This window comes from Oncorhynchus tshawytscha, linkage group LG30 (genome assembly GCF_018296145.1).
Source record: "Oncorhynchus tshawytscha isolate Ot180627B linkage group LG30, Otsh_v2.0, whole genome shotgun sequence".
Lineage (NCBI taxonomy): Eukaryota > Metazoa > Chordata > Actinopteri > Salmoniformes > Salmonidae > Oncorhynchus > Oncorhynchus tshawytscha.
This window is the reverse complement of record NC_056458.1, coordinates 3,617,308-3,640,755: the sequence shown is the minus strand read 5'-3', so window position 1 is coordinate 3,640,755 and position 23,448 is coordinate 3,617,308. Positions and strand designations below refer to the sequence as shown.

The window sequence follows — 23,448 nt, the reverse complement described above, 5'->3', positions numbered from 1 at the left end:
GTTTTAGGAGGTAGACGTACCACCTCCCGTGTGTGTGTGTGTGTTTGGTCTTTAACAGCTAAGTGTAATGAACCATCAGCAGTTTCTGAAGCGCCGTCTTCAAAGGGGTCGACGTCACAGGGTCACAACTGGGTGACTGGCTGAGAGGCTGTGCACATGTTTAATCTGCACACACGTGCACACATGCAGAGATACACACGTACCCACTCACACAAACTTTTGAAAATCCTAATCCTCACGTGCAAAGTGTTTCACTACAGAAAAATAAAAAAAGAGAAAGGATGCAAAAAGACAGAGCAGTTAAACACTTGAATTGAAGGCACTTGAAATACAGTAAGCTCAGCCTTACTAAGAGTTGGAGTAAAAAACCTCTGTTGGTGTAGCTGTGTAACTCATGGCCTGTATTTCTCTCTCTCTCTGTTCACTAGGTGAGTGTCTGCTGGATCAGCCCCTGAAGCCTCTGGCCCTGCCTGAAGTCCTCCCTGGATCCTCCTACAGCCTGGACCGGCAGTGTGAGCTGGCCTTCGGAGATGGCTCCAAGCCCTGTCCCTTCATGCAGCCGCCCTGTGGTCGGCTCTGGTGTACAGGGAAGTCCCGGGGCCAGCTGGTGTGTCAGACACGTCACTTCCCCTGGGCTGATGGCACCGCCTGTGGGGATGGAAAGTTGTGTATGAGGGGCGTCTGCATGGATAAGATGGATATACACAAGACTAAGGTAAGGCTGTGAGATATGCACATGCATGCACATGCAGGTGGGCAGGCACGCACGCGCACTCGCTTGCTCGTCCAACACTCGTCAACACACTTCAAACACTTCAAACAATTCTCACACCAGTGTGAGATATGTCATGTCAGTAGAGATGTGAATGCCCTTCCACTGTGGTGTGAATGACGCAAGCTCCATGTTGTCAAACACACTTATTTAGGTCTTTTACTCACGCTGGAGCGTTGGCCACTGACATAGGCCATGTTGTCATATCACTTATAAGAACCATGTAATAACACTTTAATAACTGTTATAGCCGTATAATAACCTGTTATAACCTCACCCCAGGTGGACGGGCGGTGGGGGAGGTGGGGTTCGTTTGGCTCCTGCTCCCGTACGTGTGGCGGGGGTGTCCAACTGGCCAAGAGGGAGTGTAACAACCCAGTGCCCTCCAACGGGGGCAAATACTGCCAAGGGGTCCGGGTCAAGTACCGCTCCTGTAGCCTGAACCCCTGCTCTGACACAGGTAAGAGTCGGCCCAAGACCTATATTTAATTACTTAATCCTCTCTATTCCCTTTGGGACATTTTGTAAGGTCAATGAGCTCACTCCACTTCTTCCGGACCATGGCAACATGTTGTACCTTGCTCCAAGAGAGGTGATCCCTGCCAGGTCATCTCTCAAAACCTATAACTACTTTACTCTTACTTTTACTTTGTTACATTTTGTTTTACTGGGACAGTACACATTAAATCAACATGACTATATGGTTGGTCCTCACCTCTAACATCTGACCTCTCTCTCCCTGTCTTAGGTAAAAGCTACCGTGAGGAGCAGTGTGAGGCGTTTAACGGGTTCAGCCTCAACACCAACCGGCTTACCCCCTCGGTGGTCTGGGTCCCCAAGTACTCCGGGGTCTCCCCCAAGGACAAGTGCAAGCTCATTTGCAGGGCCAACGGCACCGGATACTTCTACGTCCTTGCACCCAAGGTTAGTTAGCAGCCACCTTCCTATTCTATTTTATTCTATTCTATACCCTCAAACCTAAGGTTAGCAACAGGCACATTTGAAACCATGAAGACATGGTACGTGTGCTAGAAGCAGCATTGTTAACCACTACACATCAGAGGTCTTCTCGGATCCCGAAATTGCGATCCGAATGGAATCGGATCCATTAAATTCCCACCGACACCGACAGGACCAGGCCATTTTTAGCTTGAGCATGCATAAAAGTACCTGGTCTGTGTGTAAATGTAAGCAGTAGTTCCTCACTGGGTTTGAAAGATCTTTCCAACACTCTCCTTCTCGAAGTAAGTAACCACTGCGCCTTGGTATGAAATAGCAACATATTGCTGATCTCATATCTCCAGTGGAAACATCATGGAATATGCTACCTGAACACTTCCCCCTTGGGAGGGCCCAGTTGAAACAATGTAGCATGTCCGCTACAGCGAGAGATCAAGCCAGTCAGAGAAAGAGGCAGACAGGCAGAGGAGAGAGATTCATGCTTTTGACAACTGCCATGTGTAGCAAACGTGATTCATGGGGAATATTTATTTTCATCAGGATATTTTCTTCAAATACAGTTTTGGATCTGGTCGGTATTTCACATATTGTCAGACAGTTCCGAAATCCCTGGCGACCGAGCGTGATCCAACCCGGGATCCAAGGGTCAACTACAGAATATCTGACCTGTTCGAATATCGTGTCGGATCTCGGGTAATCGGGTTAGGGTATATCCGTCAAGACCTCTCCTACACATGTCCAGACCACCTGAGATATGTTTTTGTCCAGAATTACTAAAGCATAATGTTTTGACTGGTGTTTCAGATGTTACAGTACAGTATCAGTAGTAAAGACATGAAAAGAACAATTGCAGGCAGTCAAGCATTATGAGATGATGTGACGTATTCCTGGAGCCACAGACAGCACCTCGCGGCAAACCCCCCACACACACACACACACACACACACGTACATGCAGATGAACTGACCTAAGAGAGCAGCGTCTAAGAAGAAAGGAATGAGGATGGAATGTAGAGAGAGAAGGAGGGCATGGAGACAAGGCTTATCTTGTTCAGATAGAGTGGTGTGGAGTGAGACAGAGCAGGAGCCTCAGTCACGGCATGGAGTTGCGGGTTCCACAGTCCACAAACTCCACTTCACATTGCCGTCACACTATCAGGCTTTCAGAGCAGGGGCAGATATGCAGAGAGACATGAAGGGGTAAGAGCTCTGACTGGTCAATACTGGAACAGAGTTTCTGAGAACAAGTATGTTTATTTAACCCTCCTGTTGTGTTCGTTTCATATGAATTAATTCTGTGTTCCCAGTCCAAAATGACCACCCCATTATAGCTAATGTTATCACCTAATGTTGTGTTAGATCTTTTTATCAACTTAAGTTCTTGTGAACATTACAAGGCCTGTAGGCCTCATTGACCTGAGCTCACACAACTCGTTTTTGAGTCAAAAAAGCATAATGTATGGATTATTTTGACTCTAACAAATACTCAGATGAAACATATTGTGCTATTTATCACAGACTACTTTGTGTCAAAGTTTAACAAGGACTCTCTCCTCCTCACCAGTGTCATGATCAAATATATGATCAAGAGCCTCACATACAGTATATCGTTTGGTCATTGTGCTGCCACAGAATGAATTGTGAGCAAGGCCTCAAAAAGCTTTCATATACCAGAGCTGCGAGAAAAGTTCTATATATTATTGAAACAATGTTGTGAATGTTTGTGAGAATGCCAACCACAGGTGTGGTTCCCGTGGCAGAAAGATTCTATTGGGGAAAGGTTCCCATTGGGGTTGCCACTCAATTTTATACAGTAATTGTAGTCTCACCCATTCATTTATAATGATCGGTCATTTTTGACTAGGAACACCACAGGTGTACAAAAGTTAAATAAAACACCCAAAATGTTCTGAAAATCATCCAAATGTATTTTGTGTGTTCAGATGCCCTGTGTGGACGAAGTCATGGAACCTTATGACAACAAGATTAAATTAACTATATTTGTCAGAGAGAATACTTGTAAATCGGTCCAATTCGATCGGAACACACCAGGAGGGTTAAAAAAATTGGGACTTCAATTGGGTCCCAGTTTTGACCGGGTCATGGGAAAACGTTAGTTGAGTTCAGTTGAGGCAGTACTCACAGACACCATGTTGAGTTATCAGCTACATTTTTCACCATGGTCCCGACTCTGCCGACACAGACTGTTGAGCATACTGACCTGGTCGACTGCTTCCACTCCAGACAGGCTGATCATGCGTTAGTAGGGTCATGTTCAGGGTGTGAGAACCAACTATAAGGCTGTATGTAAACTACATATTTTGCTCAGTCTAAGCGTGTCTAAAATGATCACAGTAGGACAAAACAAGCTACATCTACTTAGGGTTTTCTAAAGCTAACCAGCTTCAGTTAGCTTCGCTTTCCAGCTCAGGCTTCATCCATACTATGAGAGTGGATATTGCTCATCCGCCTGCCGCTAACTCTAGCAGGCGTTTAACTGCACGTGCATGTCGCACTTGGCAAGTCGAACAACAAATTCTTCATTGAGACAATGCTGAAATATCAATCCATGTGCGAGTCAGTGCCACATTTTCATTTGTGCCGAAATCAAAATGATTTTTTTGATGGTGTGAAATAGACTTTTTATTTTTTATTACTTCTTGTTAATGACATCTTTTGTGTGCTTTGGTGTGCTTATTTATCAACACAAAAAAAATTTCCCCCATTTTTTCTTTCTTTATTAAGTCATACAAAAGGGTTACGTTGCGTGAAGTTTTAAATGAATTGTGTTCTTACTAAATGTGCAATGTAATATTTTAACATTACTGGTTTTTTTAACACGCAAAAAACAATTGAATAATGCAGTATTTAATCAGTGGTCTTCCTCAAATGAAGGGGATGATGACGCAATCTTTGCAACAGGGACAGAATCTGATTGCATTTGGTCCTCAACTCACAGCTCAGTCATTTCACTCAGGGTAAGTTTTCCGGGAGTTAGCCTGCCCGGTGCAGGTTAGTTCTGAAGAATTCGTGGGCATAGAAATTTACCTGGCTAAAAGGTTTTCCACTTTCGTATGACCAGTTATCCTGAGTTGACCAAAGTTACCTCGCTCCTCAAACCTGCTTCGTTCAAATACCCCTCAGGTGTGGTATTTTGCATGTATAGTTTGTGTATGTTATGTACACTAATCTCAGAGCCCAGAACTTAATTGTATTTATTTATTATTTTACCTTTATTTAACTAGGCAATTCAGTTAAGAACAAATTCTTATTAAACATGATGGCCTAAGAACAGTGGGTTAACTGGGGCAAAACTACAGATTTTTACCTTGTCAGCTCAGGGATTTGATCTTGCAACCTTTTGGTTACTAGTCCAACGCTCAAACCACTAGGCTACCTGCCGCTATTGATGTTGCATAACATTTGTTGAGTAATAAAATATATCTCTCTCTGTATCCCAGGTAGTGGATGGGACCCCATGTTCTCCAGACTCCTCAGCAGTGTGTGTCCAGGGGAAGTGTATCAAGGCTGGTTGTGACGGCAAGCTGGGCTCCAACAAGAAGTTTGACAAGTGTGGCACCTGTGGAGGTGACAACAAGAGCTGCAAGAAGGTGTCGGGACTCTTCACCAAACCCATGTGAGTTCTCGGACCATTTATGCAATTTCTCATAGGTGTTTAGAGAACCATCTTGTAATGCATGGAAGTTGTCATTGTTTACAAGTGACACAAATTCCGATAACAGGAATGGATTGGATGAATTCCATGTAAAAGGAATGGTTTTGTTAACATTACTGTAACTGTTTAATAACAGTGGTTTTACTGATTTATGAATGTATTCTATTTTCCCCAAAGACACGGTTACAACTTTGTGGTTATGCTTCCGGTGGGGGCATCCAACATAGACGTACGGCAGCGCGGCTACAAGGGCCTGGTGAGTGATGACAACTACCTGGCGGTGAAGAACAGCCAGGGCCAGTACCTGCTTAACGGGAACTACGTGGTTTCTGCCGTGGAGAGGGACATCATCGTGAAGGGTAGCCTGCTGAGGTACAGCGGTACGGCCGGCCTGGCAGAGACCTTGCTGGCTGTGAAGCCGCTCCGCGAGGCCCTCACTGTGGAGGTCCTGTCTGTCGGTCAAATGACCCCTCCCCGCATCCGCTACTCCTTCTACCTGGCCCGCGAGAGCAAGGACAAGAAGAAAGAGGAACGGACGAGGTCACATAACAGTGTTCTAGCTGAGGACGTGGGCGGGGGACAGAAGGGAGGAGAAGGAGGGGACCTCCTGAAGAAGTCCTCATACAGTATTGAGGGACCCATTCCAGGTAAGTGGTCCGCGGGCATGTGGGACGAGTGTTCGGTGACGTGTGGGAGAGGGGTGCAAGGGAGGCTGGTGCAGTGCCTGGGGCAGGACGGAGAGCCAGGGCTGGACTGTGACTCCATCGTGAGGCCCTCGGCTACCAGGGTGTGTGGGGACCCTTGTCCGGTGTGGGAGATTGGGGAGTGGTCGCCCTGCTCCAGGAGTTGCGGGAAAGGCTTCAAGAGGCGGCCGCTGCGCTGTACCACGCAGACGGGGTTGCAGCTGCCCCGGGACCACTGCAGTGCGGGGAAACGCAAGCCACAGGAACTGGACTTCTGTCACCTAAAGCCCTGTTAACACACCATGAACCCTCCTTTTGTTGCCTCCTAGTCTACAGTACTATCCCTCCTCAATGGACTGGTGTGTTTTTCAAAAATGCATTTGACAAAGAAAAGACAAAACCAACAAGAATAAACAATCCCAATAATGATCCTGAACTTTGTTTCTGGTGTATCTGGCATCTGCCTGCAGAATGGGACAAATGTGAAGAATGAAGGACCCAATGTTGTTGGAAAGACAGAGAGACTGAGAGGGAACTGTGCTGTAATCTTTAGGTCATTGGTTAGTTGGTTACCGTTAACACTTTTGAAGAGCCAATATTACAGAAACAGTTGGTGTTTGTATTTTTTGTTACAATCCCAATGTATTCTAGATTGTATTCTAGAATGTCCATATGCCAGCAATCCATCCAGTTGACCTGATGAATCTGGAACCAATGCACCATCTTGTCCCTCTCTGGTGTTGTAATGTTCAGGTTCTGTGGGACATAGCAGAACTCTAAGTTGCTCGCGAGCCAACTGTCCACACAGCTTTCTCACCTACTTATCCTGAAGCCAGACATTGTGGGAAAATATAAAGAAAACATACAGTATGGAAAAACCATCTGCTAACTGGACCAAGATCATAATGCCCTTGTACTGCATGAGAATACTTTATACTGCAAAAATACTTATTGTATCCCCTTTACGTCCAGAGGTAGAATAAGAATCAGGAGAAATGGTTGTACTATACAGAGTATTGTACTGAGTATTATTGCACCGGATATTACCAGTAGATACAGTATCATGGTAATTATTCCACACCTGGTTCTAGAATTCACATGTTCTTATTAGGAATTAATTTGGTAAGCATAGAATGTGATGATGTCTGTTCCGTGATCCACGAAAATAATTGTTTTCCTATGGTGTTCTGCTCCTCCACGACATGAAAATATGCCTACACATTTTTTTAGTAATGACAAAAAGGGGTAGTGCAATGGGGATATCATATCTGTTTCCCTTGTGTTCCTCTTGCAAACAATACAGAAGAGCTGAAATAAACCTGTCCTTGGGTGCAGCATAAGACATTAACTTTCTACAGAACTTTGACAGACAGCAGAACTTCAGTAACGGAAACTGTTACAGAAATAGATGCAAAAATCGTCCTATTGGCTGCTTTAGAAAAAGTCCCATACAGTAGTGTAGTCAGTCCCTAGAAGCGAACTGGGACAGGAAAAAGGAAACTCGCTACCGACGCCTCTGTAGTAGTCTGCACTCTGTCACCACCACACCAGTGTGTTAGCGAGAGAGAGAGAGCTTTCAGCGATGTCATCATCCTCTACGTTAGGCTGCGCCCAGCCCCACACTAAGTTAGGCTGCGCCCCAGCCCCTGACTTCACCGGCCGTTACCACGTTGTTCAGTTCAGTTTAGTTTAGCAGAGACCGATGTTGACTCAGTCTGTTTGATTCTCCCTCCCTCTACACGGATTGAGGTGGATTTAACAAGTGAAATCAATAAGGGATCATAGCTTTCACCTAGATTCCCCTGGCCAGTCTATGTCATGGAAAGAGCAGGTGTTCATGATGTTTTGTACACTCAGTGTACACCGTCCAACGAAATGCTAACTTGCAGATACCTTCTCCCTTTCATTCTCCCTTTCCCCACCGTCCCCTCCACACATGCACATGGACAGACAGTGTGTTCCAATATCTGCACTGGCAGACCACAAGGAATTAAGCAGTGGGTGTCGGGCATGCATTCTTCCAAGTAGTGTGCTAGCATAGATGCAGTATTTGAACTTGTACTAGGACATCGCAAGCATGTAAGCATCTTTATCACTGGGTTTGATTGTGTGTTCATTGTTGCCCTTATCATTCCAATTGTTGAGCCAGCGGTGCAGCTTCTGAAATCCTGTCAAAGTGTTTGGCTTAGTTGCCATAGCCAAGTTATTATCATTGAAATTAAATCATCAAAGTGGTATAGAAAAATGTCATAATCTTTCTGAGACTGTGACAGAATGTGTGTTCTGTTGGAGCTCTCTGTTCCATCCTGTCCACAGCCGGAGCCCTAAGGCGAGAGGCAAGCTGTTCTTTGTACACAGTTAATGAAACCCCCTGTAATCCATTATATGCTTCTTGTTTTGGTTCTTCAGAGGGACCACATTGTCCATCTACACGATGGTTCCTGTATTACTTGGAATATTTTATTTGTCATTTATCTTTTGCACTTTGTACAGCAAAAGAGTGCAATGTCATGTCCTTGCATGGGCTGTCTTTGTATACTATGTATACATCCATTCCGCTTTGCGCAAAATAAGTATTGTAAATACTTTTTCATGTTTTTTGGGGGGGGGGGGTTTATCTACGCTGGCAATTTTTTTTATTGTATTTGACATCAAGATATTTATTCCAAATAAAAACATTTACACATCTGTTCACTCCCCCTTTTCCCCTCTTCAAAATATTTTTGGTTCTCACAGTCGTCCTCAGGCTTGTTGCCAACGATAAATGAAAAAGCTTCCCACTGGGTACAAACTGGTTGACTCAATGTAATTTGTCAATGTTTTATGACATGGAATCTATGTGAAAAATACATTCGATTTGAAAAAGTCATCAATGTAAACTGTTGTTTTGGGGGTAAAATTTAAACCACAGGATTATTTCATCATGGTAAACATACACAAATCCATCTCAACCAAAAATACAAGTTAAAGAATGGGACTAAATCAAATCAAACTTTATTTAAAGTGCATTTTAAGTTTGATTTGATTTAGTCATATTATTTAACTTTGATTTTTGGATGAGATGGAGACATGAATTCAACATAAATTATTAATTTGTAGACCAACTGGAATTACAGCCAGTGGCACAGATGGAACTATCCAAGCAGAAGATACATCTCTTTCAAACTAATGTAACATTCAACCTTAGAATGATGAACTCATTCATAGCCACATTGAGGCTACTGTCTAACTATGCATTTCTTCTTATGAATCATATAAAGCGTGCATGTTCAAGATAGCATGCATAGGTCGTTGCAGGTCTATGGAGATCTTCACAATTGTTGTAATAATCTGTGCAGAATCTCAAACGGCATTGATCACTTGCACCATGTACTTTTAATGTAATCTCAACTCCAATCCAGGTCATTTGGTTCTGACCAAGCACAGTGATAACACATGAATCTGTTTTATAAATAAACAAAGGTCTGACATTGTATTCCCATTTGAACTTTGCTGTCAAATATTATCCACTTTGAAATGACGTGGCGTGCCCAGTGGGATATGTATACAATATACAAAGGGTTTTTTCTCTCTCTCTCTCTTGTAGTTGTGTCTGTTAGTCATATGTTTATAGCATATCATTTTCCAGGCATTGTTTAAGAAATGTGGGGCACGTCAAAAATATGGATCATCATCCAAAAAAAGAGGGCAAACAGAGAGGGAGAGGAAGAGAAAGGGAGTGTGGAAGGAACCAAATTGCAAGCAGGAAAATGTTACATCTGGAGCCTCCCAAAGCAAAGCCATGTATGGCAGTTTGACTTCATTATTACTCTGTTATATATAGGCAGGCTCTCGGCTCTCACTGAGAGAAAGAGAGAGAAAGAGAAACAGAGAAAGGGGTCAGAGGCTAGCTAGTACAGCCAGTCAGCCAGGAGGGAGGTATTGTTCCAGGCTGCAGAGAGGACTATTACATCAAGCTGAAGGTATTGTTATGTCAGTAGGAAGAAAGTTTGATTAAACTGACCTACATAAAAGCAGATCGAAATTTTAAAAAAGAGAAAAAAAGCTAAGGGAATAGAAAAACCTGACGGAATTGTTTTGTTCTTGGCTTCTTAGCTTCAGTCCAGGATGATGGAGTTTGGTTGAAGGCTCCTCTGGAACAGCCAAATAACTCTCAACTGTATCTAGAGAAATTCTGAGCAGTGCAGCATGCACTTCACAGAAGAGAAAAAAAACTTTGAGCAGTTTGAAGAACCGCTTGTTCCAGGGAGACATATCTTGGGAGATACAGATGCTTTAGTAACACCATCTTCTCAATAAATCTGGGGCATTCTTTTTGGGGCCCCAACTCCATCAGAGCTCTTTATCAAGGGTACTTTTCTGGATACTACATGATTCCATATGTGTTATTTCATAGTTCTGATGTAGAAAAATAGTAGAAATAAAGAAAAACCCTTGAATGAGTAGGTCTGTCCAAACTTTTGACTGGTCTGGGTAGCCATTTGATTAGATGTTCAGGAGTCTTATGGCTTGGGCGTAAGAGCTGTTAAGAAGCCTTTTGGACCTAGACTTGGCGCTCCGGTACCACATGCCGTGCGGTAGCAGAAAGAACAGTCCATGACTAGGGTGGCTGGAGTCTTTGGCAATTTTTAGGGCCTTCCTCTAACACCGCCTGGGATATAGGTCCTGGATGGCAGGATACTTGGCCCAAGTCATGTACTGGGCCGTACGCACTACCCTCTGTAGTTCCTTGCGGTCAGATGCCGAGCAGCTGCCATACCAGGCGGTGATTGCTCTCAATGGTACAACTTTAGAACTTTTTGATTATATGTGGACCCATGCCAAATCTTTTTAGTCTCCCGGGGGGGTGCCCTCTTCACGACTCACTTAGTGTTTGGACCATGATAGTTTGTTGGTGATGTGGACACCAAGGGACTTGAAGTTCTCAACCTGCTCCACTACAACCCTGTAGTCCACGATCATCTCCTTTGTCTTGATCACGGTGAGTGAGAGGTTGTTATCCTGGCACCACACTGCCAGGTCTCTGGCCTCCCCCCTATAGGCTGTCGGTGATCAGGACTACCACTGTTGTGTTGTCGACAAACTTAATGATGGTGTTGGAGTACAGGTGTGGACTGGGCACGCACCCCTGAGGGGCCCCTGTGTTGAAGATCAGCATGGCAGATGTGTTGTTAACTAGCCTTACCACCTGGGGGTGGCCCATCAGGAAGGCCAGGATCTAGTTGCAGAGGGAAGTGTTTAGTCCCAGGGTCCTTACATTAGTGATGAGCTTTGAGGGCACTATGGTGTTGAACGCTGAGCTATAGTCAATGAACAGCGTTCTCACATAGGTGTTCCTTTTTTCTAGTTGGGAACGGGCAGTGTGGAGTGCAATAGAGATCGCGTCATCTGTGGTTCTGTTGGGGCGGTATGCAAACTAGGGGTTTCTGGGAGAATGGTGTTGTGAGCCATGACCAGCCTTTGAAAGCACTTCATGGCTACAGACTGGAGTGCAATGGGTCGGTGGTCATTTATGCAGGTTACCTTGGGGTTCTTGGGCGCAGGGACTATGGTGGTCGGCTTGAAACATGTTGGTATTACAGACTCAGACAGGGAGAGGTTGAAAATGTCAGTGAAGACACTTGCCAGTTGGTTAGCGCATACTCAGAATACACGTCCCGGTAATCCGTCTGGCCCTTGTGAATGTTGACCTGTTTAAAAGTCTTACTCACATCGACCATGGAGAGCTTGATCACACAGTCGTCCAGAGCAGCTGGTGCTATCATGCATGCTTCACTGTTGCTTGCCTCGACACGCGCATAGAAGTCATTTAGCTCATCTGGTAGACTTGTGTAACTGGGCAGCTCGTGGCTGTGCTTCCCTTTGTAGTCCTTAAAAGTTTCAATGCCCTGCCACATCCGACGAGCGTCGTTGCCGGTGTAGTAGGATTCAATCTTAGTCCTGTATTGACCCTTTGCCTGTTTGATGGTTCGTCGAAGAGCATAGTGGAATTTCCTATAAGCGTCCAGGTTAGAGTCCCGCTCCTTGAAGGCTGCTCTACCCTTCAGCTTGATGCGGATGTTGCCTGTAATCCATGGTTTCTGGCTGGGGTATGTACCCCACTGTGGGGACATCATCGATGCAATTATTGATGAAGCCAGTGACTGATGTGGTGTACTCCTCAATGCCTTCGGAAGAATCCCGGAACGTCTGCTAGTTAAACAGCCCTGTAGCTAAAAATAGTTTTGATGTAGTTTTAGCTTAATTTAGTTTTTTTTCTTCTGGTGGCATATGTGACATGCTTGTAGAAATTAGGAAAAATTATTTAAGTTTCCCTGCATTAAAGTCCCCGGCCACTAAGATCGCCATATCTGGATGAGTATTTTCTTGTTTGCTTATGGCCGCATACAGCTCATTGAGTGCGGTCTTAGTGCGAGCATCGGTTTGTGGTGGTAAATAGACAGCTACGAAAAATATAGATGAAAATCTCTTGGTAAATAGTGTGGTCTACAGCTTATCATGAGATACTCTTCCTCAGGTGAGCATAACCATTTGAAAATCTAGTCAGCTGTATGATATCGATGTTGTCAATCAGCCACGACTCGTTGAAACATAAGATATTACAGTTCTTAATGTCCCGATGGTAGGATAGTCTTGATCTCAGCTCATGCAGTTTATTATCCAGTGATTGTACGTTGGCTAATAGGGTGGATGGTAGAGGCGGCTTACCCACCCGTTGGTCAGGAGCCCGTAAATCGCAGCCTTCTCCTCCGGCGCCATTCTTATCATGAACTCATGCAACTTCTGCTTCAGAGTAGGAGTGCTAATCTAAGATTAGGTCCCTGCGTCCATAAAATCGTATTCATTATGATCTCAAATCAGAACTGATCCTAGATCAGCACTGCTACTCTGAGATGCTTTTTGAATACAGGCCCTGGAATCTAAACCTGGGATCTATTGGGCCCAATAGAATGGGAAGAGGGGAAGTCTTTGGAGGAGGAGGAAAATCCGACCTCATCACCTTATTTCCTGTTTAAACCAACTGACCCATAAATCCAAGCTTTTTTCTTTCTTTCTTTCCTCCTCTTTCTTTTCTTTCCCCCATCATTTTTAGTTTCTTCAACGACCACAGAAAAAAATGTTAACCGTTCTAGAACTCTGGAGCTAATTAGAATGAGAAGAGTCAGCAGATGACTCAGTTCTCTCTTCTCTCTCTCTGGGTTCTGTCTGATCAGCAACAGATTCCTTGTTTTTGTGGTTGAACACGGAATCACTGAATCAGACAAACTGCTCTCTCTGGAGACAGTTTAAAGGATAATCGCTGTGGAATAAAAAGTGCTTTGTACCAGTATCATATGGTACTGAATGAGGGTAGGCCTATATGGTGAATGTTAAATTAAAGGGCTTATCAGAAGAGCCCTTAGGGCCCACATCAGCACATCTCAACTCTGAGGAGGTCTGCTGGGTGCTAAGTCAGGGAATAGAATATGATACATCTGGGAACAATATTTCTGACCTGGAGAAAGGGTCTACTGTAGCCTGGTCCAATGGTTATAGGAGTCTGGATAATGGCTATAGGAGTTGGAAAGACATCACAAACAGATCTGGGACTAGGCTATACTACTCATAACAACAAATTTCACTCCTCTTCTCCAGTGCATATAACTTTTGAAGTCATTCGGCCCAAAGGGGTTCTGTGTGTCTAAGGTTCAGTGATTGTTCAACTTAATGTCTGTTGTTAATACACTCTGTGTTACGGAATAGATGGAGTTTCTTCAACTGTCAGTAAACACAGGCCAAAAGTTCCCCAAAAGTCCCCTCAGGCCACACTTGTAGGATGAAATACTTCAATACCCATAATGCTGTATAACATTTTTGGTTTTATCGGAGTAAATATGTTAATGAAGGATAACATAATGGTGTCTTCTAACCAATTCATGGTGTCAGAAGTGGGATATCCAATAAAACACTCTCTTGATGACATTGTAGCTCCAACAAGAGTCATTCCTTAGGGTCGTTTAGTATTTGTGAACGACAGGATCAAATCGGTCTTCAGTAGCAACATTTGAAATTGTGTTTTTTACATTGGATAAATGTAGAGTCTCAGAGCTGCAAAATGGTATATCATACACTCTATTTGAGGAACAATGGGAAAGTAATTTTGCTTTGATACACAAATGTGTATTTGTTGTTTGTGACCCAGAGACTCCCCGACCATTTATTTTGAGACTGTTCTTATTTCAGAAGATTTCGTAGTAGATATATATTTTTTTAAATGTTCCTATTAATGTTCATTTGAAAGACTGATATTATGTTTTATTTTGAATCAAATTATATGGACCCGGATTTAACATTCATTGTTGATTTGTTAATTGTTCATGGCCAATTCTTTATCCATAAAATGAAGTGGGCGGAGAACAAACCCCTCTTCACATTGTAAAGATTGATTTAAATATTATTTTGAAATTAAGTATAAAAACAAAAAAGCAATAAAACGTTTTGACAAAATGAAAATGTATCTCGATATGTAGGTTTATGTATATTTCTGTTTTTGTATTTGTTTTGTTCATAATAATAATAATAAATATATAAAAAATAAATAAAAATAGCAGTCAAGCACCCAAGCTAACTTGCTCGCTACTTCCAGGCACAAATGAGAGAACAGAATGTTCACTGAACATTACTCTCCCTAGCCGAGCTGGTTAGGCTGTTATGTTATCCAGAGCGTTGGTGACTACAACTGTGCTGTTAAATTGTCCTTTCGTAAATTCATAGCATTCCGCTCTCCGAGCATTCAGAGCACACACTGGACCCTCTGGCCGATGAGTAGGGCTGATCCGAACATTCTGACATCAAAACGGCAGTCAAGCACCCAAGCTAACTGGCTAACATTGGCTAGCTTACTAGCTACTTCCAGACACATAATGAGAGAAAACCCCACTCTGACCATTTTACTCGCCCTAGCATAGCTGGTTAGGCTGTTTTCATGTTATCCAGAGCATTGGTGACTGTAACTGTACTGCTGGCAACAATTTAATTACGCTTTTTTGCCAACATTTACTGACACCAGCCATATTCAACTGGTGTTGAGCGTTCACAAATTCATCACTTATTCTGCGCTCTGGCAGACTCAGATGAGATTGCTCTGAAATCGTAGTAGATGGCCAGACGGAATTTGCAAATGCACCTGAAATGGTTACTTACATAGTTGAGTCTTTTGTTAAGACATGTAGCTAGCTAGCTAGCTAAGCAATGAACCACAATCACAATTCATGATGTTGCTACCCTGCATGAATCTGCAGGTAGCTAATCAATGTCTATCAACAGTTGTCGCAGTGAAATTCAATTGAAATGGATACTTGCATAGTGGAGTCTTTTGTTAAAATATGTAGCTAGCTAGCTAGCTAAACAATGAACCATAATCCTGTTACTACCCTGCATGAATGTAACGTTAGCTAGCAAACAGTACACTTTAACTTGAAATTAAGCTACTTTCTTACCCGTACATATCATAGATGGACGCATCTCCTGTCGGGTGCCATGGTTGCCCTTAGTTTGAAGATGTAATCTGGAGAGAGGTGTTTTTTTACTATGCAAGAGATTTTCTTGTAGGCAGAACGCACCGGAGTAGGATTCTATTGCAATGACAGGCACAACTCAGCCCATACTCTACAAACCTGTGTGGCATAACCAGTCAGAGCTGCAGCATCTCTATTTAAGCAACAAGGCACGAGGGGGTGTGGTATATGGCCAATATACCACGGCTAAGGCTGTTCTTATGCATGACGCATTGTGGAGTGCCTGGACACAGCCCATAGCCATGGTATATTGGCCTTATACCACAAACCTGAGGTGCCTTATTGCTATTATGAACTGGTTACTAACGTTATTAGGACAGTAAAAATAAATGTTTTATCATACCTGTGGTATACACTCTGATACACCATGGCTGTCAGCCAAATCAGCATTCCCTGGTCGAACCACCCAGTTTATCAATGCAAATAGACCATTGCCATATATGGATCTGTGCCATTCACTTTGAACTGAACTGCGTTTACAGCATGAGTGGTTACGCTTGTTTTGAGATCAAAGCGAGAGCTGCATGTAGCCACTTGTGCACATTTGTTAATATTTTTTGCTAGTAAGTGTGTTATTAGCCCAGTTATAGCTAATTTCTAGAAAGCAATTGGGGAGTGGTTGCTTCCCACAAGAGCTCAATACATGTGCATTTATTAGCCATCTTTGCAAAGCGAGTGAGGTAAAGAGTACGGGCTTGAATAACCTAAGTAGCCAAAAGGGTAGAAATATTTGTCTAATGTTATGAGAATAATAATTAACTTTAATTTGTAAAGTGGTTTCTTGCATCAAACAACACATTTTCAGTCACCTCCTTGTCTGAAGGATAAGTGGATAAACAGGTTAATGGTTAAACAGGTTAATAAGCCCTGCATATTTTCCAAAAGTTCCAAAAGTCTCAAAATGTACAGTAGGCCTTGTGGTGGTTAATTTCTTTACTATCAAATGAGGAAGCAGGTCAATACAACGCACACATATCAAGTGAATCGATTGAGTGCTCTACGATAATGATGGCTGGTCATGGCTGGTCGACGATTCACGCTCAGATGATTTGTTGAGGACCCCCAGACAAAAGTACAAAGGTCTTTTATAGCCAAGATATACCCCTTGGGGGGTCATAAGGTTAAGATCTGTAAGAAAGATACCTATAATACATAGCAGACAGTATCTATAAACAACTATTTCAGAGCACTCTCGTCTGAGTGTGCCAGAGCACAGAATAACTGATGAATTTATGAACACTCAATATGGCCAGCGTCAGTAAATGCCGTCAAAAAAGCGTAAGTACATTATTGCTTTTTGAGATCGGTTCAGTTTTGGTTATATTCTAAAAAAAATTATCACGGTTTTTGCTTTTGATAATTTTTTTAAACATTAAATGCACAATGCATTATGTGGGTTGTTTGCTGTAACTACACAGGGAAAAAAAATGATCGTAGTAACTTCCCATTACTGATTATGACTTATTAACCATCATTTATTTACATTAATTAATTTATTTAAAGTTGTGTATATTACATTGGTTTTATTTGATTACTTTATTATTCAATTTGAAAGTCATCATCTCAGCTGCTGCCTATACTGTCTGATAAAAAAAATCACTATTTTAGTAGTTCTTCAAAGTCAATAAAGGCGTGCTGCTGAATATCAACTATCAATCACTTAGATCATGTATTTTCAGGTAGAGATACGCCGAGAAGCAACTGCTCTCAATCTAACATTCTTCTGTCTCTCATGTAGCAGTTATAAAACACAGATCTGACAAGTAGGCGCGCAATGTATTTTGGTCATTATATTAATTACCACATTTTCTGCGCTAAACTATGTAGAATATTGGCCTTTTGGAAACTACAACTTGATCTGATTTTGATCTGATTTAAACTGCAAAATGTGCTCATTGAGCATGCAGAAAAAAACAAAATGGAATTACAATAGTTCCACTGAACATTGCGCCCAGAAAAAAACTGAACCAAATGGAATTAAAATAATTGAACTGAAGATGGTCCATTAGTTAAACCGAAATGTTGGTTAATCACTCAGCACTATTAGCTATACAACTGTAACGTTCTACCCCTGAAAGGGGGGAAATATGAGAACTGTTTCACACTGACACAAAGCATCAGCGACAAAACAAAACGAATGACATTTTTAGAACTGCATTGTTTGCATTTTGATTGCATTCGGATGTAGGCCTATAGGGAAGATAGGCCATGTGGATATGTTCATATTGAAACATATCTTCTAACTTGTCCTAACTTGTTTGATAAGATTGTAACACTTTACTTGACACCCATCGTCATAAGACTTTATGACAGTCATAACTATGTCATTTTGTCAAAATAGCTTACATAACCTGTCATAACCTGTCATAATATGGTCATAACACTGTCATGACCCATATATTTACACCTGTTGCGACATATATTATGTCATTTTATGGCTGGTTATGACACCTACATAAGAGTGTCAAAACCCAGATTTATTCAATGTGTTTTTTCCCTGTAAGGAAGTTTCCTTTCTTGTGAAAATGTGTTTCTTTATTCCTTTTTTTGTGCATCATATTTTAAATAACTTGCAGAAAATAAGATTTATGACCCTGACAAGAAGCATTATGAACATCCTGTGTCACTTTAATTGGACTAAGAAAAAATACACTCTATGACAATGTCAAGAAGCATCATGACCAAAATAATCATATAACCCAGACAGGCCTATCACATACATACCCTTATGTCAGTCATAAATCAAAAAGAGGGTGTATTTTCCTGCTCCTAAAATCTGCTCCTGCATTCATCCCAATCAGCAGCAACAGAGCTGGAAGAAGGTGCATGTCTGACTTAATTTGGTGCGCAATTACAATTATAATTTTATATGGTCAATTTCAGAAAATGTTGTATAACATAAACATACTCTTGACAAGTAGGCTATGGTGGCTAGGCTAGGTTTTGTGGGTTTTGGCACTATTTATGTAGGTGTCATAACCAGCCATAAAATAACTAACCATGGTAGGTTTTATGGGTTTTGATATGCTTGTGTAGGTGTCATAACCAGCCATAAAATAATGAAATATCATAAAATATGAAATATCACAACAGGTCTAAATACTCAGCATGTGTCATGACAGTGCTATGACCATATTATGACAGTGCTATGACTATATTATGACAAGTTATGTCAGCATGCATTGTATCCTGCCTCAGCCTCACCACTGAGCACCACATCACTGTCTGTTTCAGTAGCCTACTCTCTGGCTCCAGTTAACGTTAGCTTATTACTTCATCCTTCTAGCTCACTAAGTAATACTAGCCAGAGCCCTGGAACATTATTGCAATAAAAGTCTCTGCCGGCAGCTAGTCACCTGACCAGGGGTGAAAGTGTAATTATTTTAGTACCTCCTATATGTTTGCGTGTGCACTAAAAATGTGTATGGGCCTAATCATAGAATTACATATAGAATCCCTATTAATTCAATAGGATCTCTGTGGACCTAAAAGTAAAGATTTGTCATTTAACTTTTAAAATGCATGACCTTTTATTGTGGCATTAACACAACCAGTCGTGATGTTTTCATCTGATTGTTAAACAACCACTTCAAAGGGCTCCTTTACTAGACTACCCTCACACGTTCATCCACTCACAACATATTTCCAGCCTCAAAAACAGCGGTGAGACATCGGTTACACAAAGCACCAAGTGTCCCGCACCATCTGGCCAGAATATATGCGTCCAGTTCTGTCCATATACATCTCGGTGTGGGCCACTCATCTCTGCCTTGGCAAAATTTCAGTGTTCTACTCTAACCACATCGCATTTTGGAGAGTAGTATATACCACCCGTTTTCAAGTCCATTTGCAATTTTTTATGCCTCTGACATGCAGTAATGATAAAAAGTGGTGTAATAGCCTACAGTTTTCTTGACATTTTGTTTTAATCATTGTAATAGGCTAATGTTTTATCAGTACAGCGTACCCCCACTATTATTTTGCGGACACGCGGTACCAGACTGTACCGTCTTACTTGCACCCCTGCACCTGACTGACATAGCTAACCTATAAGTAGCATTTATTTTTTTCTTCAGACAATTCCTTCGCCCTAATGGCTTGGTTTTTGATCTGCCATGCACTGTCAACCGTGGGACCTTATATTGACGGGTGTATGCCTTTCCAAATCATCTCAAATGAATTGAATTTAACACAAGTGGACTTCAAATAAGTTGTAGAACTATCTCAATCAATCAATAGAAAAAGGATGCACCTAAGCTCAATTTCGAGTCTCATAGCAAAGGACCTGAATACTTATGTAAATAAGGTATTTCTGTTTTTGATTAGCAAACATTTCTAAAAACCTGTTTTTGCTTTGTCATTATGGGGTATCGTGTGTGAATTAGGGCTGTTGCAGTGACCGTATTACCACCACACCGGCGGTCACGAGCCATGAAGGCAGTTAAATTCCACGTTACCGTTAAGTCATGGTAATTAGACTTCTCTGAGCTCTGATGCTGCTGCTGGTCATTATTAGCCTCCCAAACTTGCTAACTGTCTGGTACTCAGCATTATTTTGTCCCTCTAATCACTCGGACATCCAATGCAAGTCTAATTGAAATCTAATCAAACACTTCATGAGAGCCCATGAGCTCATGTTGCGCAACATTTCTATAGGCTATGCAATTGTGTGAGAAAACAGAGTGATGGCCTCTACTAAAAAGAGGAGGATGCCATCAGTTTTCTATAGGCTAGGCCTACTATATTTATTTCTCAATATTCCTAATATTAACCCTTTGACGCGTACAATCACGTATTTGTGATCATTGTACGATCTGCGTACAATGATCACGTATGATCTGCGTACGATCTCAAATACATGATTGGAACAGTAGCAACAGAAAGTATGACACAACAATCACGTCTAAACACCAGTGTTGTCAGAACAGTATCTAAATATTTTTTGTATGGATGGAAAAAAAGGTCTTAAACTTTATTCCTCAATTTTACCTTTTATTGTAATAGATTCAAACTTCATCATCCAAGCATCACACAGAAGCATCCACAGCCAAACTCATTCAATAAACCAGTCTAAATACCAGATTGCACTGACAAAAAAACAAAACATAAGTTAGCGACCTAACAGCTAGACTAGTTTACAATGTATCACATCTCTGGTGAGCAGAAGAAACTAATGCAATGTGGTTTAGAAAATAAATGCGTGTCAGCTGAACAAACAGCAGCTAAAGTCTTTATAATGGCAGCCATGTGTTACGGTTTTCTAGGTGTGAAGGAGAGTCGGACCAAAATGCAGCGTGTAGATTGCGATCCATGTTTAATGAACAAAAAACGAAACACGAAATAATACAAACACTACAAAAACAAAGAACGTAACGAAAACCGAAACAGCCTATACTAGTGAAAACTAATGCATAGACAGGAACAAGGACACTAAGGACAATCACCCACCACAAACTCAAAGAATATGGCTGCCTAAATATGGTTCCCAATCAGAGACAACGATAAACACCTGCCTCTGATTGAGAACCACTCCAGACAGCCATAGACTTTGCTAGATAACCCCACTAGCTACAATCCCAACACATATACACCAAAACCCCAAGACAAAACACACCACAATACAAAAACCCCATGCCACACCCTGGCCTGACCCAATACATGAAGATAAACACAAAATACTTAGACCAGGGCGCGACACCATGGTTGTATACTTTTGCAAAAACTCCCTAATCCCAGAATGCGAATTCACTATAATGCCGCATTCAAAACAGCGTGGAACTCGGAAATCTCTGACTTCCGACTTCAGTGTTTTGAAAACCGCTGGTAACTGAAAATAATGAGCTCGGACTTGGAAAAATAGATTTGAAAGGTCGTCCAACTCGGAAATACAACTCGGGGCCTCTTTCTAGAGCTCTGGCTTTACAACGTGAAGATCACTGATGTCAAGGATTTTACCATGTATTGTTCAGATTTCCAAGTGGTTTTGAACACGGCATAAGACGCAAATAAACAAAATCAAAGATGGCTGTGCCCATTGCCTGGAAAATATCAACTTTGGTCACTTTACAGCATATTACAAATCTGCATGAGCTTGTATACAAAAACCGTAGCACATGACTTGACAAGTTATTTACAGTTTTTGACCAATCACAAAGCAAATTAAATGTTATTACCTCACAGATCATCACCAAAATACAAGCCTACTGCCTAGCCGTAGCACAAACAGGGTTGACAGATTTAGTTGAAACCATTTTAAACCCCCTGGAAACGAAGTCTGAGTCTGAGATTGAGTCGTATCAATAGTGACGAGGGATATCTGCCCTCCAACCTTCTGGACTGTGAGCGTGAGGTAAATGGTGCCCACCCCAGCCTTGCAGGCAATGAACATCATTCACTTCCCCAAGATGCTGGTGCTTCTGTCAATGTTGTAGGCTGTGAGGGAGAAGAGGTTGAAGTTGAGGAGGATGGTCCCAGCTGCTGGAGATCCTGTCACTTCACACCATCAGAGATAGACTTCAATGACACCCTGTCTGGCGTACAAAGCACCCTGCCTACCCCCTCAGTGTCAGAATGTTTTAAACTGGTCCTTGATTCCTTGATGAGGGATTGATGGAGAGTGTCGTGCAGGAAACCAACAGGTATGTCCACTATCATATTACAGGAAAATCCAAGGCTCTTTTCTAATGTATCAAAATTCAGAATGCCTTTAACCTACTAAATATGCATATTTGTTTGCAGGATGTTCTGATGAACTGAAAGAGAAGACTGCGCATGGCGTAAAAGGGAAGCTCTCAAAATGGGTGAACACTACTATCAGTATACCTTCCTGGAGGTGGTGGGCAATAGTAGGAAGGCCACTTTATCCAGCTCACCCTGCACTATCAAGTCTACCTCTGATAAGCTTCCCAGTAAAGCATTAATAACAGTCAAGCAACCCAGAAAAGTGCTAAAAATAATTCATTAACATATGTAGCCTAAGAAACAAGGTCCATTAAGTCAATAACTTGCTTGTAACAGATGACATTCATATTCTGACTATCTCTGAAAATCCCTTTGATGATACAGTGGTAGCAATACATGGTTATAACATCTACCAAAAATACAGAAATGCCAACGGAGGCGGTGATATATTCAGAACCACATTCCTGTAAAGCTTAGAGACAATCTAATGTTAAATACGTTTGAAAAAATATGGCTATAGGTTCATCTGCCTCACCTAAAGCCCATTCTTGTGGGAAGCTGCTATAGACCACCAAGTGCTAACAGTCAGTATCTGGATAACATGTGTGAAATGCTTGATAATGTATGTGATATAAACAGAGAAACATATTTTCTAGGTGATTTAAATATTGACTGGCTATCATCAAGCCCACTCAGGAAAAACTTTAAACTGTAACCAGTGGCTGCAACCTGGATCAGGTTGTCAGTCAACCTACCAGGGTAGTTACAAACAGCACAGGAATTAAATCATCAACATGTATTGATCACATTTTTACTAACGCTGCAGATATTTGCTTTAAAACCCTATTAAAAATTTGTAGATTGTAGTGATCCTAATATAATAGCCATATCTAGGAAAACCAAAGTTCAAAAGGCTGGGACTAATATAGTGTATAAGAGGTTCATATGTTGATGATGTAAATAATATTTGCTGGTCTGTGGTGTGTAATGAGGAGCAACCAGACGCTCCAATTGATGCATTTATGAAACTACTTATTCAGGTTACTAATAAGCACGAAAATGACTGTAAAAACTGTTAAATCCCCTTAGATTGATGAGGAATTTAAAAATTGTATGGTTG

The 23,448-nt window shown here is 41.8% G+C and overlaps 1 protein-coding gene across 1 annotated transcript in view; it reads left to right on the top strand.

The window, feature by feature from the left end:
* Positions 1-9,442, top strand: part of adamts15a (ADAM metallopeptidase with thrombospondin type 1 motif, 15a) — a 32,545-nt gene extending 23,103 nt beyond the window's left edge. The window contains exons 4-8 of the mRNA XM_024394847.2: positions 429-715; positions 1,055-1,232; positions 1,521-1,696; positions 5,193-5,368; positions 5,585-9,442. Of these exons, the coding sequence (XP_024250615.1) occupies positions 429-715; positions 1,055-1,232; positions 1,521-1,696; positions 5,193-5,368; positions 5,585-6,386 (1,619 nt within the window). The 3' untranslated portion in view covers positions 6,387-9,442. The remainder of the gene's footprint in view (positions 1-428; positions 716-1,054; positions 1,233-1,520; positions 1,697-5,192; positions 5,369-5,584) is intronic.
* Positions 9,443-23,448: the final 14,006 nt, after the last annotated feature.